Source organism: Cheilinus undulatus, linkage group 3 (genome assembly GCF_018320785.1).
Source record: "Cheilinus undulatus linkage group 3, ASM1832078v1, whole genome shotgun sequence".
Taxonomy (NCBI): Eukaryota; Metazoa; Chordata; class Actinopteri; order Labriformes; family Labridae; genus Cheilinus; species Cheilinus undulatus.
Window position 1 is genome coordinate 26,488,656 of NC_054867.1, and position 18,239 is coordinate 26,506,894.

The window sequence follows — 18,239 nt, forward strand, 5'->3', positions numbered from 1 at the left end:
GCCATCATCAAGGGGAAAATGAATTCCCAAGTTTCAAGGTATCCTACAGGATAATGTCAGGGTTGCTCTTCACCAGATAAAGCTCAGAAGAAGTTGGGTAAAGCAGCAGGACAATGACCCTAAACATTGAAATTAATCTACTACAGCATTGCTTCAAAAAAGAAAATCCATCTTTTGGAGTGGCCCAGTCAGAGTCCAGACCTGAATTCAATAGAGGAAAGACCTCAGAAGAGCCATCCACACCAGACAACCTAGGAATATGGGGAGCTGAAGCAGTTCTGTGAGGAAGAATGGACAAAACTCCTCCTGACAATGTGCAGGTCTAATCAGCAGCTACCTGAAACATGTGGTCAATGTTATTACTGCCAAAAGAGTTTCAACCAATGATTAACTCTAGGGTTCACTTACTTTTTTCCAGTACCGTGAAAGTTTAATGGCTGTGTTCAATAAAGACACTTAATATTATAGTTATTTGTGGAATATTAGGTTAAACACATTGTGTTTGCCTAGCTGTGTCGTAGAAGCAGATCAGATCACGTTTGATGACCAATTAACGCAGAAAACTGGACCATCTCAAAGAGTTCACATACTTTTCATTGCCACTGTATACTAGTATATAAAGGAATAACACCTAAATGACAATGTGTAATTGTTCCAATAACATATTGTTTTATGCTTAAATATAAAAATAAAATAAAATGAAACATTACTGTAAAGGCAAGGACCTTAAAAAAGAATTTTCTGTTAAATGTCCCATTATGATGACCATACTAGTATTTTTGTCTGTATACAGATTTTGTCAATAAACGCAAAGCTTAATCAGCCCGTTTTGTTTTGTAGGAAATGAAACACATGGCCTACCTTAATACAGCCTCTCCTGTCTTGGCCTCGGGCCTGAGGTCCTTTCAAAATCGGTCGTCAAGAACCCTGAAATTTGGCACTTCGAGCAGGTTAACAAGTGTCACTGTAAATGACTGAACCATATGATGACAGCATTTAAAGAAGTCTTCACTTATCTATTTTTTTTTTCTTTTTTTACAATTACTCAAAGGTAAAACTCGGTACCTTCGACGAATACCGTATAAGGTCGACGAAAGTTCGGTAACTGACAAGTTGACAAATTTTTATATGAAGAGAGAAGACTGGCAAGTACTTTATAATTCCCCAAGTATGTCCTATCAGGCAACACTCAAGATCCAACGGCAGGCCCCCCACTAAAATTTACGGAGAATTAGTCACCTATTCTTGGTAGTAGCCCTATGTTTTCTCAGTCAACATTATACCAAAAAAATATATTTCACTGATTCGGTTATTCTGGATGGCTCGAGTTGGTGTACGTGAAGATAATATACCTGAAATGCAAAACTCGGGGCAGAGTAGATGTGTAAGTATGGCGTCATTCTACATCCGCTTTACGTCTGCGCTCCGCTGTCTTGGCGCGAGTCTTGTACACTAGTGTATCTGTTAGTGAAGTTAGTGTCTGTTAACAACAATAAATTAATAGAAAATATCCCAACTTTATACATAACTGGTTCACGAACACGATAACCCGCAGAATAGACGCATTTGGCCTTTTGGTAAGTCGGCAAATGTTTTCTTTTTCGTCGTTGACGCCGAAACAAAACTGTCAGTGTACAATGTCTGCTTTAACATGAAGCTAACTACTACCAGCTACATAACATTAGCATAATATGAGGAGATGGTCCTTTCTTTGAAGAATAGCTACTTTCATACGGTGGCGTAACATTATATATTGCACGTCGCAGTAATAGTGGACAGGGGAAAACGTATGCAAAATGAAAGGTTGTGGATAAACAGCTATTTTAAGCACACTGTCAGAAGCCTTTTCAATTTAAAGTCAGTCTGTTTGTAAGTGAACCTGCTAACCAGAGCTGAGTGTCAAAAGTTACATTTTACTGCTAAGTACATAACATGTTAACTGCAGGGTGTCACTCATTAGCTAATGTGTATGTTTTACCTGTTCATAATAATATGATATTCGCCTTGAAGACCTGTTGATATGATTCTGCTCAGACTGATTGTTTTCCTGTAAGCTGCCCTATGGTGCATGGACTTACTCAGAATGAATTGTGAGCTTTTGGCAACGTGCAGTGCCCTTGGTTATTTGGAAGGAGACACCTATCACAAGGAAGCTGATTGCTTAGGTGAGTGATTTTAATATGGATTAAGAACAAAGCATTTGTGACTGTTGTGCTCTAACTTTTCCCTATCTGTGCTGCAGAGAGTGTCAAAGATTTGATCAGATATCTACGACATGAGGATGACACCCGTGATGTCCGCCAGCAGCTGGGTGCAGGCCAGATATTACAAAATGACCTTCTGCCCATCATTATTCAACATGGACAAGAGAAGGCCTTATTTGATGCCTGCATTAGGTATAAGATCTGTTTAATTTCTATACTTGAATATTTTTTACAGTGGCTGATACAACTAGTCACTGTGATTATGAATGTTAAAAAAAGCTGTAGAAGTTAGGGAATAGGGCTTTTAATACTTCTGTTTTTATTTCCCAGGCTCATGGTCAATCTCACCCAGCCTGCCATGCTTTGCTTTGGCAAAGTCCCCGATGACCCTGTCTTTAGACATCACTTTTTGCAAGTGACCTCTCATTTACAGGCCTATAAAGAGGTATTGTGTTCTCAGTATAATTGCACTATAATTTGGGCAATAAGTCAACCATTTCTATTAATGACTTTTTGTAAAACTATGAGTGAAATGTATAATCTGTGTGTCTTTTCTTTATTTTTAGGCATTTGCTAGTGAGAGAGTGTTTGGCATTTTAAGTGAAATATTATACAACTTCCTACAACTGGTCAGTGTTTCACTGGTTAAAATGAAAGATTTAAATCAATGTATCTGGCATAAGTTAAGTGGATATTTACATGTCTCTTTCAGGACTGGGAGCAGAGGCAGGAGGAGGATAATCTTCTGATAGAAAGGATCCTGCTGCTGGTCAGGAATGTGCTTCATGTACCAGCTGACCCCAATGAAGAGAAGGTAAGACTGAAAAATGGGTATTGGCAGGATCATACAAATTGGAATTACTGAATTTATTTTTCTTAATCACTTCAATTTGCTTCACTTTATCACAAATCTGTGTCTTTCTCCTGAAGAAAGTGGACGATGATGCCAGCGTTCATGATCGGCTGCTGTGGGCCATCCACATGAGTGGTTTCGATGACCTTGTCAAGTTTCTTGCATCAGCTCAAAGTGAGCAGCAGTGGAGTATGCATGTGTTGGAGATCATCTCCCTCATGTTCAGAGACCAGGTTGGTTTGAAGATCCTCTTGAAGTTTTCATGTAGATCTGCAGCTGTTTTGAGTCTGATCTTTTATTGGTGCCATGTAGACGCCAGAAGCTTTAGTGAGCGCCGGTCAGGCTCGTTCAGCAGAAGAGAAGCAGAGAGACTCTCAGGAGCTGGAGGCACTGAGGCAGAAGGAGCATGCAGAGAAACGATCTCGCACCTTACAAAGGGGAACAAGGTAATTTTAAAATGATGTAGTCATGCTTGTCATTTTTCCATCTTTGTTAAATCTAATCCAGAAAAAATAAGTTTGTGTTGTCCCTGCAACTTTGATTTTTTTTTTTCTTAGACATTCTCGCTTTGGAGGCTCTTTTGTTGTTCAAGGGCTTAAGTCAATTGGGAACAACGATGTGATTTACCACAGAAATCTTAATAATGTGAGTAGTGATTTCCTCACATCTTATCTGCAAGACCAAGCAAAGTTTCCTGATGTATTTTGGTGCTTGGGAAAAATAATTTTAAATTGTGTCTCTGGCCCCTCTTTTCCTTTTATTTTTAGTTCAAAAATTACACTCATGACTTGGGCAAAGCAGTGAGACGCGTTCCCAAGAGGAATCGTCAGGCTCAGGAGTGTAAAGACAAACGTCGTTCAGCCTTAAATGTTCGCCTCTTCCTGCGAGAGTTTTGTGTGGACTTCTTGGAGAATTGTTACAATCGGCTCATGTACCTCGTGAAGGTTAGCTACTGTGACATTAATGACAAATGTTTTCAACAAAGGCTTACTGACACAATCCCACAATAGAGTTGATATTTACAAATACACACCAAGGTGCCAGAAACCACCATATCACGTAGACTATCTAATGCTGTGGATGCTCTGAAAAATGTTATTTTTTTGTAATTGAAATCACATTAAATCTTCTAAAAGAGTTTCTGACTTTTTAAATTACACTCAAAACTTTTTGTTTTTCCTCCTCAACAGGAAAATCTAATTCGTGAGCAAACTCAGGAACATGATGAGACATACTACCTCTGGGCACTCAGCTTTTTCATGGCGTTCAACCGTGGCAATGGTTTCCGTGCTGACTTGGTTTCTGAGACTGTCTCCATCCGGGCTTTTCATTTTATTGAGCGCAACATCACTAACTACTATGAGATGATCCTCACGGATCGTAAAGAGGCAACATCCTGGTCCCGCAGGTAAGAAGATTGTTAGGAGGCAGTTTTACAAAGAAGATTTTTTTTGGTCTCAGACTGATGATGCTGTATGTTCTTTCAAGGATGCACCTGGCACTAAAGGCGTACCAGGAACTGTTGTTGACTGTCAACGAGATGGACCGCTCCGTGGATGAAAGTATCCGTCAGAGCTCTAATGTTATAAAAAGTAAGATGCTAAGGTTTTGTTAAAATGGAAGTCTTATTCTGACCATACTTTTTAATGATAACCTTTCAGATGAAGACATTATTTGAGCACGTCTGCACATGTTTCAGCGTGTAAGTGGAAGCCATGCTGTAGCCTATTCGTTACCCCGACTTAATGCTTAGTTGATGTGCACCTTCTCAGAAATCAAACTGCAAGCCTATGACTGGTCCGCTGGTAAGCACTGAGTGACTGCCGGTCTCTGAGTCTGACTACAGACATATTAAGTTTTCTCTAGTGTGAAATAAATGTCTGCAGTCAGTAATACAACTAGTCATATCTACTCTCCAGCATCTGAAAATATCAGCTGTGCACTTCCTCATCCATGTCTGTCATGGCTGAAGAAGTGCAAAAAAGTTCTCAACTGCACCTTCAAGCTCTTCTAATGCCTACTTTATGTTTCCTTGCAACAACTGCAGTACAGTCAGCTGCTGCTTAATATTTATCAACTCCAACATAACGTTCAGTTTCATTTGCCATGGTCCCCTGAACGGCCGGCGTTAGGATTGGGAACAGGCATAAAAATAGCACTGCCTGGTAGCATTTCAGTGGAGTATAGGAGTGTGACATGGGCATACCAGTGCACAAGCATGAAGGGCTCATAATGATTTAGGCCACTGCTGTGTAGCTATGGCTTACACTCGATGCAGAAGCATAAACCAGGCCTTAGGACTTGCAGTTCAATGGGGTTTTCAGTCTACACTTAAAAAAAAAACAGTGCAACTGTAATGCAAGGTGCCCTCATCTGTTTTTCTTCCCCTTTTAGGTAACATATTTTACCTGATGGAATACAGGGAGATTTTCCTGACCCTACTGAGGAAGTATGATGAAACCAAACAGCCTCAGTCCTACCTCAAAGATCTAATCGAGTCAACTCATCTCTTCCTGCGCATGCTGGAGCGCTTCTGCAAGGGTCGCAGAAACCTGATGGTTCAGGTAAGCTCCTGAGGTTAATGTCTGGTGCATCTTTTTTTGGCCAGTAGAACCTTCTCACAATATTAATTCCTCTCTTAATGTTGCAGAGAAAAAGAGTGAAGCGAAAAAAGTCTAAAGGTAGAAAAAAGCCTTCAACTACAGAGACTAGTCCAGATGCCCTTGAGGAGACGTGGAAGGTTGTGGAGGAAGAGTTGAAGGCCACCAGCTTTCAGGTGAGTGTGAAAATGAACTTCAAGTGTTTGATTTTCATTGACAGATTTTGTGCAGAGAGTTTGGCTTCAAAGTTGCAAAATAAAGCTCTATAAATTTACTATTTCTTTCTTTGTCCAGCTGTCAGAGTCTTTAACTGAGAGCATTGTGCCATTTGATGCCACATCTGAAGTTCCACTGGAAGAGCAGCGGACTGAAGCCATGGTGCGTGTCCAGGATGCCTTGCTGGCTCGACTGGGACCAGAAGCCCTTGGAGTGCTGCGAGCTGCCAGGTCAGCAAGTCTGGACACACCTCAGAATAATCACAATTGTTCTGTAACTGAGTATTTACCACCATTTTTTGTTTCACTCAGAGAGGTGTGGCCAGAGGGGGACGTGTTTGGCTCAGCTGATGTGGAACCTGAAGAGGAACTAGAGCTGCTGAAACAAATCCTGCATGCCAACCTGCCAAGTAGGGTTTTAGATTTTTTTTTTAATTCTTTTTGTTACATAATCTGTGCAGCCTTTTAACTTTTTTTATTTCAGGGTCCTCTCCTCCTGAGCCTGTGGCAGAGGAGGAGGATGATCCAGCAGAGTTAGAGGAGGAAGAGTTGGAGACTGTTCAGGTTTCTGAGAAAGAGTTTAACTTTCTGGACTTTATCAAGAGGTAGGAAAACACTCAGGGTTTTTGTTGTTGTCTTCTAAGAAAATAAAACACATTTTCCACTGAGTGGATTATTGTAGTTTATGACTTTCATGATCAGTTAGGTCTACTTCTACCTTTTACAGGTTTGCCAATCCCAGCATCATGCGCCCATACCTCCTCCTATTGAAGTCATATTCAAAAAACACACCTCACACAAACCACTGCATCACTCGACTGCTGCACCGCTTGGCTGTGGACCTGAAAATGGACGCCTTGCTTTTCCAGCTGTCTGTCTTCAACCTTTTTAACAAAATCCTGAGTGACCCAGCTGCAGCTGCTTACACGGTACATTGATGATATGAGAAACAAACCCTTGTGGTGCTAAACCCAATAAAGAGGTAAAATGCAAGAGTCTAACCCTATTCTGTCTAATTTTTCTTCTAGGAGCTGGTGACCTTTGCCAAGTTTGTGCTAAAAAGATTCTTTTTAGTGGCAGCAACAAACAACAAGGCATATGTTGAACTTCTCTTTTGGAAAAATGTGGGGGCAGTAAGAGAGATGACTGAGGGCTACAGCAAAGATGGGTTAGTATTTTTTGCGTCTGTGCTTTTCACTATGTTTTTTATCAAGAAGGGGCCAAAGAATCTCCTGTCCTAAAGTTGATCTGCGATTTCTTTTACAAAAATAAACTCTTGAGTTCTGCATTTTGAAATATTGCATCGTATTTTCCTTAATGTGTTAGAGAGGGAAAGACACCTGCATGGACTGAAGAGGAGGAAGAGGAGTTGCGCAAGCTCTATGAGGAGCATCGTGATTCTGAGGGTCTGCTTCTTTCTTCTGTTTGGTGTGTTAGTTACCATAATGAGCTCAGTTGTACATTTTTAATTGACTGTTGATTGTTGTATTTAGTGCCAGATATTGTGGAGACCCTCCTGCCATTACTCAGCAACAGCAACCGTACTCGGCGCCAGGTAGTGACACAACTGGTGCACATGGGTATGGTGGATAATGCCAAAGAACTGAAGAAACCAAAGTATGTTCTCATGACAGTATTAGCTGTGTATTTATATAAATAGAGTGGAAGATAATGTAGAATTTCTCTTTACATTAACTTGCAGCTGAGTGTTTTTTATTTTTCCTTCCCTGACAGGAAAGGTACCCGGATCGTTCTTTGGACAGAGGAGCAAGAGCAGGAGCTGCAGATGCTCTTTGAGGAATTCAGAGACTCTGACGGTACAAGACAAAACATACCGTATCTCCGTCCTCGGCTCCTGTACTGGTTGTTCAGGAAAGATTTATTGTTTTTGTGTTGTCTTTTTGTTGATAAAATTGTATTTGAACAGATGTGCTGGGTAACATCCTGAAGAAGCTGACGGCTAAGCGGTCCCGTGCTCGTGTGGTGGACAAGCTGCTCAGCTTGGGTTTGGTGTCGGAGAGACGAGAACTTTACAAGAAGAGGAGCAGAGGCAATCAGAGAAAGAGCTCTGGAAACGGAATGGTAGGGTTAAAGTAGATGCACTTTCATCTTTTACATTTACCCTGGATCACCCTGAGAATTGGGAAAATGATTAAATAAAATTTATGTATGTAATGAAAAAGTACTGTATTTCAGAATCTTTTTGAAGTGTTATTTCCAGAGTCAAAAGCCTTTACCTTTTCTGCTTCAGACTGAAGAAGAGTTCCTAGAAAGTCTGACACAAGGTTTCCCAGATGATCATATGGACAGAGATGATGAAGACGGTCCAGAGGATGAGTCTGACGAGAGTGAAGAAGAGGAGGAGGAGGAGGAGGTGGGAGAAGAGAGGGAAAAATCAAAAAATGGAAAAAGGTGGAGCCAAAGCTCTCACTCCCCTGTTGAGAAAAGTGTTGATATTGGTGCCATGGTGTGGGCTCTACAGCAGGAAGGTGAGGCCTTACATACTTCTGCTCTGTTCTTCGTTTAGTATGTGTAATATAAAATGTTTAACTTTTTCTAATGGAAGTAATTAATCATATCAAGCCAATTTTTGTTGAATGACATCAAAGAAATAGTCCTGGTAAAGACACAGTTGTAACAGGTCAATGTTTAGGAATATATGTTGAATGAAATGAAACCTCCCCTGACACCTTCATGTAGGTTTCACTCTTTCTTTTTATGACAGGCTTGTCTGGACCCATGTTGTGGCTACAGAATTGTCTTAATAGAACAGCAGATGACCGTGAAGAAGATGGTGTGTATCAAAAACAAGTATTTAAATATTTTGAATGCATGATTTTGACTTTGTTGGAAATGGTCAAAGCTCACATAGAAGTTTTTTTAATCAACTTTTTATTGATGTAGTTTGTTCTGTTAATGCAAATGTAATCACCCATTCTCCAGGTGTGTCTCTGGCTGTGCCGCTTGTTCCTCTGACTGAGGTAAACGAAGAAGCCATGGACAATAAGAGCTTCAGGAGGCTGCTGCGCAAACTGGGAATACGAGCACCTGCAAATGAACAGGTGTGCAGTTTTCTCAGACTGGCTGGAGACAGTAGCTGTGATACTTAGTGCATCAGGCATTTAACAAGAATTGACCCATTCAGACAGATGTCTAAAACAGCTAAATTAAGGCAATGTATTTCAACCAAGATCCACTTCGACTCAAAGATTGATTTTTAACATCCCTATGACTTTACAATGGATCCCAGCAATGCTTAAATGGATTATATTTGCATTCTTGTCTTTTTTAAATCTAAGAGGATGTTTTAAATGCCATTTTCAATGCAAAATTCTGTTCTTAATAAAAGATTGAACAGCTAATTGTAAATAACATTTAATGAATAGCTTATGTATTAACTGTTTTTTCTTGCATTGTAAACAGGAATCATTTTGGAGGATCCCAGAAAAGATTAATGCGTCACAGCTTCGCAGTGCAGCTGCAGCTCTCAGTCCAAGAGAAGAAGCACCAAAAGTAGGTGAGGAGAAAAACGGTTCTCAGACTCCAACCAGGGACACTCCAGAGGAGGGGCAGGATTTGGAGGAGGAGGAGGAGGTCTCAGGTGAACGCAGAGCTCAGGCTCTGAGAGCTCTGCTCCTCACACGCAAGAGGAAACAACATCCCTCAGAGCAGACAGGTTAGTGTGGGAGATCCTTTTTCTTGTCTCAGGTGACAGCAGTTAATTACAGCTTTGTTGCACTGGTACGTGTTAGGTTACAAGTTGCACATTAAACAGGCCACAAATAACTTCAAAGAATTCATGTGTCCAAAGAATATAACAGAACTCCATGCAACAGCAATTTTCTCATCAAATCTGTTTGGTTGGTTCTGGAAAAGCTGTGTTTTTATTTTAGGGATGGATGATATTGGATTTTTCCAGATATCTGATATGCTGATATTTCCAAACTCAAACAACAATGTTGACCGTAAAGAAAGCCAAGTTTCTCCTGCAGAATTGACTATTATTGTGGAGGTCCATATGGTAGTCAATATTTGGTGGTTTCCAAATCTGGACATTCAATTATGAAAATAAAAGTGTGGATAACCAAACATTATTAAAAACATAACATTAATATTGTTGAGTGCTACAGACAGCACTGTAACAACTGGCTGACAGCCATTGAGCTCTGTGTAGCACTAAATGAAAATGTGCTGCTTTTCTATGGATCTTATTATGTCAAATTAAGATTTCTAATTAAAAAATAGGTTTTGCTGGGAGTTCCATGAGCCAAAGCCTGAGAAAGTGCCACAATAAAAACAGTCATAACAAAGGTAAAAAATAAACTAGTACTAGTTCAGACTTAAAACACTATAAAGTTTAAGAAGTGAAAATGGAAAAGGAGAAAACTTGAGCCGAGGTAAGCCTGTTGATCCTGCTTAAAACTCCACATTCATACACTATTGTGTATGTCCAGTGTGTTCTCTATATATATATCAGTAGATTTGCTGATATTGGTATTACTGCAGTAATATTGTGCAACCCTAAAATTTTTTTGATGGTCATCTCAAAATAACAATAATAATAACTAAAAAGCACTCGAAGAGTGCAGACTTCCGCCATTAGCCCCATCTTCCAGTAGTGAAGAACCCTTCAAAAAATTCCTGGATCCATCCCCATGTGCCTTCCACCACAGCATTTGCCGATTACTCCCTCCCCAGTGGGGTGGAAACATGGTGAGACAAAGCATTGGCTTCGCTACGAGTGCCAACAGATGCACCCATGGTCTCAACGGACAACTGGAAGTCATGGCAGAGGGTGAATATTCCTCTATTCCTCCCAGCATTGTGAGTATTCTCACTACAATTCTCTGTCTCTCTGTTACGCTCCAACTTGTCTCCTCGACCAGGCGTGCATCTTTCAAACTCTATAATCTCCAAAACTTTGAATAGAAACACACCCAAAAATGCTGCTGGGATTGAAATTGCTCATGTCTACCATCTCCTGGTGTAAAGTGGTAACAGCGCAGACCTTCGCCATTAGCACTAGCGCCCAATAGTACAGAATCCTTTAAAAAATTCCTGGATCCAAACGCTGATCCGGATCACTCCCAAAATCTATGGCATAAGTTCTTCCTTATTCCATTTCTAACATTTTGTGAAAATTTCATCAAAATCCATCCACAAGTTTTTGAGTTATGTTGCTAACAAACTAACAAACAAACAAACCCACCCAATCACATAACCTCCTTGGCGGAGGTAATAATAACTTTATTTGTATAGAACCTTTAAAAAAGAGGTTTGCAAAGTTCTTTGACAATAAGCAGAAACACAATTAAGACAAAACATCATGACAAAAGCAAAGAACATAACAAGACAAAACCGCATCAACAGGAGAACCCATGAAAATAAAGCCAGTAATGTAACTCCAACATCATAATCATCCTAGTAGACCCATTATAGCCTGAAAACATGTAAAGTTAGAAACACATTATAAAACCTTGATATATAAAATTCCAGAATGAAATTAAAGACCAAGAATAAAAATAAAACTAAAAACCAAAAATAAAAATAAAAATAAAAACCCAGAATAACCTAGATGAATCCAGGCCACACTGGAACCCAGCTACAATGCTTTCAAAATGGCAGAATAGACAGTAACACAGGGTCTCAAGTCTAAATTCTAAGAAAAAAACAACTTTTTGTGATGATATTTCTTTATGTCAGTTTAAAAAACTTTTCTCTGAGGCAGATAGGAGGCCAGAACAGGACTGGCAGAAACACATTTACAGTTGACATCTGACTATTAACACTGTTAAACAGACTGAGGATTAAGAGGACTTTGTTTTTATTACATAACTTGTTTTTAGCTCCTGATTCAGAATCCATGCCTGTGGAAGAGACAGAAAATACACCTGAGAGGTAAGGGATTGACTTGTGTTTTTGTTAATCCAAATCCCAGCAGAATAATGTCTATTTGTAAGTCTAATTACCCTCACTGTATCCCATCAGATCTAAGGAGAAGACCTCTACTAAAAGGAGTCGGATTTTAGATGACAACAGTGGTAATTTTCTTTTTGATGTATTTGTTTGAACACAGTCAGGTGGAATCAGGGCCAGAAATCTCTTAAAACTATATGGTTGAGTGTTCTACTTTATTTTGAAGTTAAGAACCAGCAGTCTGGCTTTGGCTCACATGTTGTTCTCTTACAGAGGATGACTCCACTCATGCAATGGAAACAGAAAACAACAGTGATGCTGAATCAGATAGGGAGGATATCTCTGCTCCAGTGAAACGTAGACGCAAGATGGTCTTAATCGATGAAGAGGAAGATGAGGATTAGTGAATTTCTTTAATGGACTGCAGACAGGGATGGTATCAAAGGTGGATGCAGCTCTCTAGAGGAGATTCTGTTAATGGAAGACCAAACAAGACCTGCCACCATGGATTCATATTTGTTTAAATGTTTTGTTCACAGTTCTTCAAATATTCCCAGCATGGATATAATAATGGACATTAACCTTCGATATAGTTGTCTTTGTTATGAATGCTGTCGGTTGATGATGAGACTTTTGGATTTTAATAAAGCATATTGTATAAACACTGTTTTCTTTGCTTTCTGATTATTTTGTAGTCTTCTTTTTGTTAGAATAGAGTTTTTGGTTGTTTGTTAATAAAAAAAAGCACTGTCATTGTAACAGGGGCTTGATGGTGACTGGGGAGTGGCTTTGTTGCAGTGCATAATTTCAAACACTAGGGGGCACATGAATGTTGAACTGTTGCCTTTGAGAAAGGGGGAAACAATATTGGGAGTATGTGGATTTACCTTTAAACTAGTGTACTCTATAAAAAGACCTAAAAAGCACTTTGTGAACACAGCATAAATAATTTCACTTTTATAATTAATTAGATCAGGCTCAGAGAAACTAGGGCAGAAGAAGATGTTAGGTTTTACATTTCTTTTCAACTTGTATAAGAATCAACTCAATTGTCTTCTAATTGAGCATTTCTCCACAAGTTCTCCTGTTTGTTGCTGCAGTCTGCCAGTACTCAAGCATGTTGTGCAGCTGTGTTGGGGGTGGTCTCTTGTCTTTACATCTGGACCATGTTAGTAACTTCCTGCCACAGCATCTGCTCTGCCCCCCCCATCCCATGGAGCCAGCAGCAGACCCAAAAGTCCACAGATACTGCTGTGAGTAAAGCATGTGGGCACAATGGTGGGTTAGTGTAGTGTTTTAATCTAAAAGGTGAAAGGTGTGTGACTTCCTCTGCACCAAAAAAGCATCATATGTCTCCATTTATGAACTTAAAACAGGCGTGGATGGTCTGTCTGTGACATACACACTGATGACTCATTGTTTTGCAACCAGAGATTGAAAGCTGACGCCTCAAGGCTGCATTGCATAATAGTTGGGAACGAATGCCTTATATCGTGATTAAATTATGTGAACTTTCAGTAGATGAAAACCAGGTGTTTGTTGATGAAAATTAGAACCTGGTTTTACAATAGAAAAGCTAAAGGAAGAACCTTTGAGAGTTGTATTTTAAAGGGTAAATGGGGTTTCAAGCCTACCAAGATAAAACACAAACTCAGCCATTAACATAACTAAGCCCATTGATTATCCACACATTTATAGTTCAATCCAGTGTGAATTAGATGAGGCCGGTTCAGTGTTTCTCCTGCTCTAGGTCGCCTTAGGACACTTCTTATGCTTTGGCAAATTCTCAGGTTGAAAGATCTAGATTTGTTTGGGATGCAGTTGCTTTTCCCCAGAACAGCTTTAGAATTAAGCGTTTTGCTTTTAGTTCACAGCACGATCAAATCAACTTTATATAAAAAAACATTTACACTCTACACAGTTGATTCAAAGCGCTTTACAGTTCACATATAGAAGACAATATTTAAAAGAGAGAAGATCCAAGTAAAGAAGAAAAAGGGAAAAAGACAGTTTCTCTTTAGTTCAACACAGCCTCTACTATTGGCTTCATTTCTTTATTTGTTTATTAATGGAATTCAAGACTTAAGTTTTATATTTCTCAACAAAACTCATCTTTGTTCTCCCAACTGTGAAGTAATTAGTGTCATACAGCCCCAAAGCATGGATTCAAAAGTCATAACAAAACTGATCATCTGAAATCAATCTCTTTAAGCAGACTGAACACCTGGAGGTACTTGTTGATGTTACTGTTGAGCTATCACTGCTGTGGCTTTAAATAAAAAAAAAAAAAAAGAGTATTTCCCTGCTACATATAAAACCAAGACCTTCGCAGGGAGACCCTGTGGTGAGACCGAAGTGTTCCTGGAGTCTTAGCACACACAGCTGCAGCTCATTCCCTTTGAATGTATCAACACAAACCACAGGGCCCTGTGTCATCTGATGTTACTCTCTGAACACATCAAATTCCCTCTCCAGAGACTGTATCAATGCAAAAAAGATGGGGAAAAAATCTGAAATAAAAAAATTCACATCTGCTTTTAGATTAAAATACTGGTCCCTGTGTCAAGCTATTTTAAGGCATGGTACAGAGTAGACCATTTTATAAACTTTTCATACAACATCAGTTTGTTAAAGGCAACATTTCACAACTATTTCTGAAAACATCTACCAATGTTAAATCTATTTTCTTGATGGATCAGTTATAAGCCATTGATAAGGCCAACAGATTCGTAGATTATGATTATTGTAATGCTTATGGGGATATGCTAAACCGCTGGTTCTCCACTGGTGGGTCGGGACCCAAAAGTGAGTCATAGAGCCATTTTCAGTGGGTCATGGATGTGTGCCTGGGGAAAAAAAATGTGTCAAAAGGTTTATGTTGTGCTTTTAGTTGAAGGACATGTCTTTATCTCTTTGTGTTGAATCTTTTGTTCCGTCTCAAGTCCAAACTGCCCCATTTTTTTATGAAAATCATTTAGTTGTGATTGAAAATTTATGAATATTGGTTCACCATTTGTCATAAACAAAGTGTTGGTGGGCCCTGACTCTAGGCCAGCTGAGAACCACTGTGTTAAACAATTCAAGTCCTGTGTATATTTCTGCAAAAGCCAAAAGAAAAAGATAGTCACATGCAATAAAAAAATTATTTTCCAGTTTTCGAAAGCAACACTGAAACATTGAAACATCCCAATGTAATGAACAGATTTGTATAAACCGATCTGTTAAATGTACATTTAACTTTTTAGTAAATGAGTAAGAATGCTTTGGGGCAACTGTGGCTCAGTAGGCATTGTCAGTTGCAAACAGAAGGCCGTGGGTTCGATCATTAGTTCCTGTAGTCACATATCAATGTGTCCTTGTCTGAGACTTACAGTTTACTCCCGCTGCTGTATTGGTGGCATGTCAGTTTATTTTGATGCATTTGAATGCTGAATGTTGAAAGCGGATACTGATGGCCATTCTCCATGGCAACCTGCAACCAACATCACTGTGTGAATGTTGAGTGAATGGGTAGGTGTGACCTGCAGTGTAAAAGTGCAAGGAGTTGTCAGATGATTATGAACTTAAAACAGTGCAGCATTCTGATACATGTATTGCACTGGACATTCAAAAAGTAACAGCTATTCGCAAACAGAAAATAAAGCCTCGAACATGTATGATTTTTTTGTCATCTATTGTAACTTCAGTTCAACATGATGCCAAAAAAGACCCCATATCCCAGTTGCCCCCTATAGCATTCAGTCTTCCCAACATGTGTTCATATGATGAATCTTAACCACTTCATCAGCCCATTCCTTTGATGTGGGGCATCTTGGTTTGTCCAGTTTTGTAGTATGAGTCTTGCAGTTGTGTTAAACCCAATTTTAAGGATGCTAAACTTATTGTTAGATACATTAGGCACCGTTTTCCTGTCCCTAAGGAGACAGAGCTTTGGATGTATGGGCAGTGTAAAACCAACCTCCTAGAATCTCCAAACCTTTATCCATATAATGGGTGCACCATGGTATACACCCAGATCATGTGAAAATATGTACCCAGTTCTTTTTTACACATCCAGCATCTGTTTTTAACAGCAACTCCCATTTTTGAAGTCTAGTTGGTGTCCAATGATATCTATGCATTATTTTGTATTGAATAAGTTTTCTCCCAGACTTCCTTACAATAAATATCTGCCTAAAATATGTTTTTAAGGCTGTTCTTTTGTGTTGTTCTTATGCTGGCATTGAAAAAAGCCTTCTGATTGTGTGCAGCTGTGCCCACAGTGCCTTTAAAAAGTTTTCACCTCCCTGGATGTTTTACCTTTTTATTGATTTTATATGGCCAATATGATTTGGCATTTCTGACATAAAATTACAAAAACCCTCTTTAATTTCAAGGTAAAAACAGATTTCTACAAAGTAATGTCAGTACATAAAAATATGTAATGTAAAACAAGTGACTGCATAAATATTTACCCTCTTAAAGTGAGTACTTAGTAGATGTACCTACGGCTGTAATTATAGCACTGAGTCTGTGTGGATTAGGGGTTGCATGACTTGAGAATTTTTAAAGTCAACTCTGACTACTCATTGATGAAATCATGAATGAATCTACAGGTGAAGGGAATAGTTCAAAATAATGCACAATATATATTTTGCAAATCGTAACCCATTCTCTCCTAACAACAGGCTGCTTACAAACATTTTTGGTGTGAGTGCAAACAACAAAAGGTTACAAGGTACATAACATGCAATTTACACAAAAAAAAAAAAAAAAAACTCCTGATGCACTGTCACTAGATTTCTAGAGTGGCACATTACATGCCTTTCCTGCCACCTTCATGGTGTCCATTGTTTCATTTTATGTTAATTTAGCCTTTATTTAATCCATGTAGACCTAAGGCCACCTATAAAATTCCTTCTAAAAATCAAAGTATTGCTCAGATCACTAAGACAACAAAGATATTTATAATTTTGAGACTAGCTCAGCAGGTCAGCCTTATGTATAAAAACTGATGGGATATTTCCTGGTAACTTACTTGTATTTGAACTTGAGTTTGGTTTTATCAGCATTATAACCAAGGTTAAGTTTCTGCACACAAGACTAAAAAACACTTAAATCAGATTAAAAATTCAAAGGCCTGCAAAATGTATTAACAAATTGTGAGACTACTAGCACCAGCTGGCTGGACCTCTGTTAACATAGGTCAGTCACATAAAAGGGGGTGACTATTTATGCAGTCACTTGTTTTGCCTTACATATTGTGGCACACTTCAGGGTTTTAATGCAGAGATGAGGTACAGAGGTTAACTCAAGCAATGCTCTTTAATGAGAAAAAGCACAGTTAACAGTGAACAACACATAACCTTCCAGTGGTGGGAAGTCAATAACACAACTAACAACTACACTCATGGTGCAAACCACTCTGCCCAAATGCATGATGGGAAACTCCCCCCACTTATCCCCCAACACGCTACACACAGCTCCCACCTAGCTGGTTAGCTGTCCCCAGCAACCCATGTGTCCACAACAAAGTCTTTGAGGTGTTGGGGAAGTTTCCATCATCGCTGGGCCCGCTCAGGTGGGCCCCTGATGGTTTCTGGTGGTGTGGTGTGGACCCGCTGCTGGTCCTCTCCCTCAGACTCACCATCAGGGGAAGCCAAAGGTTGGTATGGTGCAAGCTGGTCCCGATGGGGCACTACAACCCTGTTTTTCTTGACTAGCCTCACCCTGTACACAACATCAGAAAGTCTTTCAAGGACAGTACAAGGCCCAATCCAATGGCTCATCAGCTTGGGTAAAAGGCCCTTCTTTCTCACAGGGCTATAGACCCACACCTGAGCCCCAGGGGTGAAATCTTCTCCAGTGAAGCGAGAGTCATAGGCCCGTTTCTGTCTGACCCCAGCATCTGCAAGGGCCTGCCTGGTCAGTTCATGTACCCCTCTGAGTTGTTCTTGCAGGTGATAAAGGTAGTCCAAGCCTGGCTTACTCGTTATCTCTGGCTCAGGAGGGGGTCCAAACACCAGATCCACAGGGGTGCGTAGCTTGTGACCAAACATGAGGGCTGCAGGGGTGCACTTGGTGGACTCTTGTACTGCTCTTCGGTACATCCACAATACCAGGGGCAGGTGCAGGTCCCAGTCTCACTGGTTGCAGCTAGTCAGGATTGCAAGCTGGGCTGCCAAGGTGCAGTTGAACCGTTCAACCAACCCATCACTTTGAGGGTGTAGTGGCGTAGTCCTGGTCTTCTTGATGCCCAGCCATCTGCAAACCTCAGCAAACACCTGGGCCTCACAGTTGCGTCCCTGGTTGCTATGTAGCTCCTCCGGCACACCGAAATGGCAGAATATCTCATTCACCATATGTTCGGTGGTGGTGACAGCACTCTGATCAGGGACTGCATAGGCCTCAGGTCACTTGGTGAAATAGTCCATGGCCACAATTATGTAGCGGTTACCTTGATCAGTGGTGG

General features: G+C 40.0%; 1 protein-coding gene across 2 annotated transcripts; it reads left to right on the top strand.

Moving 5' to 3' along the window:
- The first annotated feature begins 1,443 nt into the window (after positions 1-1,443).
- On the top strand, positions 1,444-12,444 carry timeless (timeless circadian clock). 2 transcript variants are annotated; one of them, XM_041783367.1, is made up of 30 exons: positions 1,444-1,577; positions 2,035-2,165; positions 2,243-2,396; positions 2,535-2,649; positions 2,771-2,833; positions 2,917-3,018; positions 3,135-3,290; positions 3,370-3,503; positions 3,615-3,702; positions 3,825-4,001; positions 4,248-4,465; positions 4,546-4,649; positions 5,452-5,621; positions 5,708-5,833; positions 5,952-6,103; positions 6,185-6,282; positions 6,357-6,477; positions 6,600-6,801; positions 6,901-7,040; positions 7,199-7,278; positions 7,366-7,489; positions 7,607-7,689; positions 7,800-7,954; positions 8,124-8,361; positions 8,598-8,666; positions 8,816-8,934; positions 9,296-9,548; positions 11,719-11,770; positions 11,861-11,913; positions 12,062-12,444. In XM_041783367.1, the coding sequence occupies exons 2-30, from the start codon at positions 2,069-2,071 to the stop codon at positions 12,190-12,192; spliced, it is 3,774 nt and encodes a 1,257-aa protein (XP_041639301.1). In that variant the 5' UTR covers positions 1,444-1,577; positions 2,035-2,068; the 3' UTR covers positions 12,193-12,444. The 2 variants fall into 2 exon arrangements, with proteins under 2 accessions (XP_041639301.1, XP_041639302.1); XM_041783368.1 differs by having other exon boundaries at positions 2,055-2,165.
- The last annotated feature ends 5,795 nt before the right edge of the window (positions 12,445-18,239 follow it).

Coding starts and splice junctions, on each gene's coding strand:
- timeless (XM_041783367.1), top strand. CDS start 2,069: ATGGACTTACTCAGAATGAATTGTGAGCTTTTGGCAACGTGCAGTGCC. Junction 4,002..4,247: donor GGCTCATGTACCTCGTGAAG/GTTAGCTACTGT, acceptor CCTCCTCAACAG/GAAAATCTAATTCGTGAGCA. Junction 5,622..5,707: donor GCAGAAACCTGATGGTTCAG/GTAAGCTCCTGA, acceptor TTAATGTTGCAG/AGAAAAAGAGTGAAGCGAAA.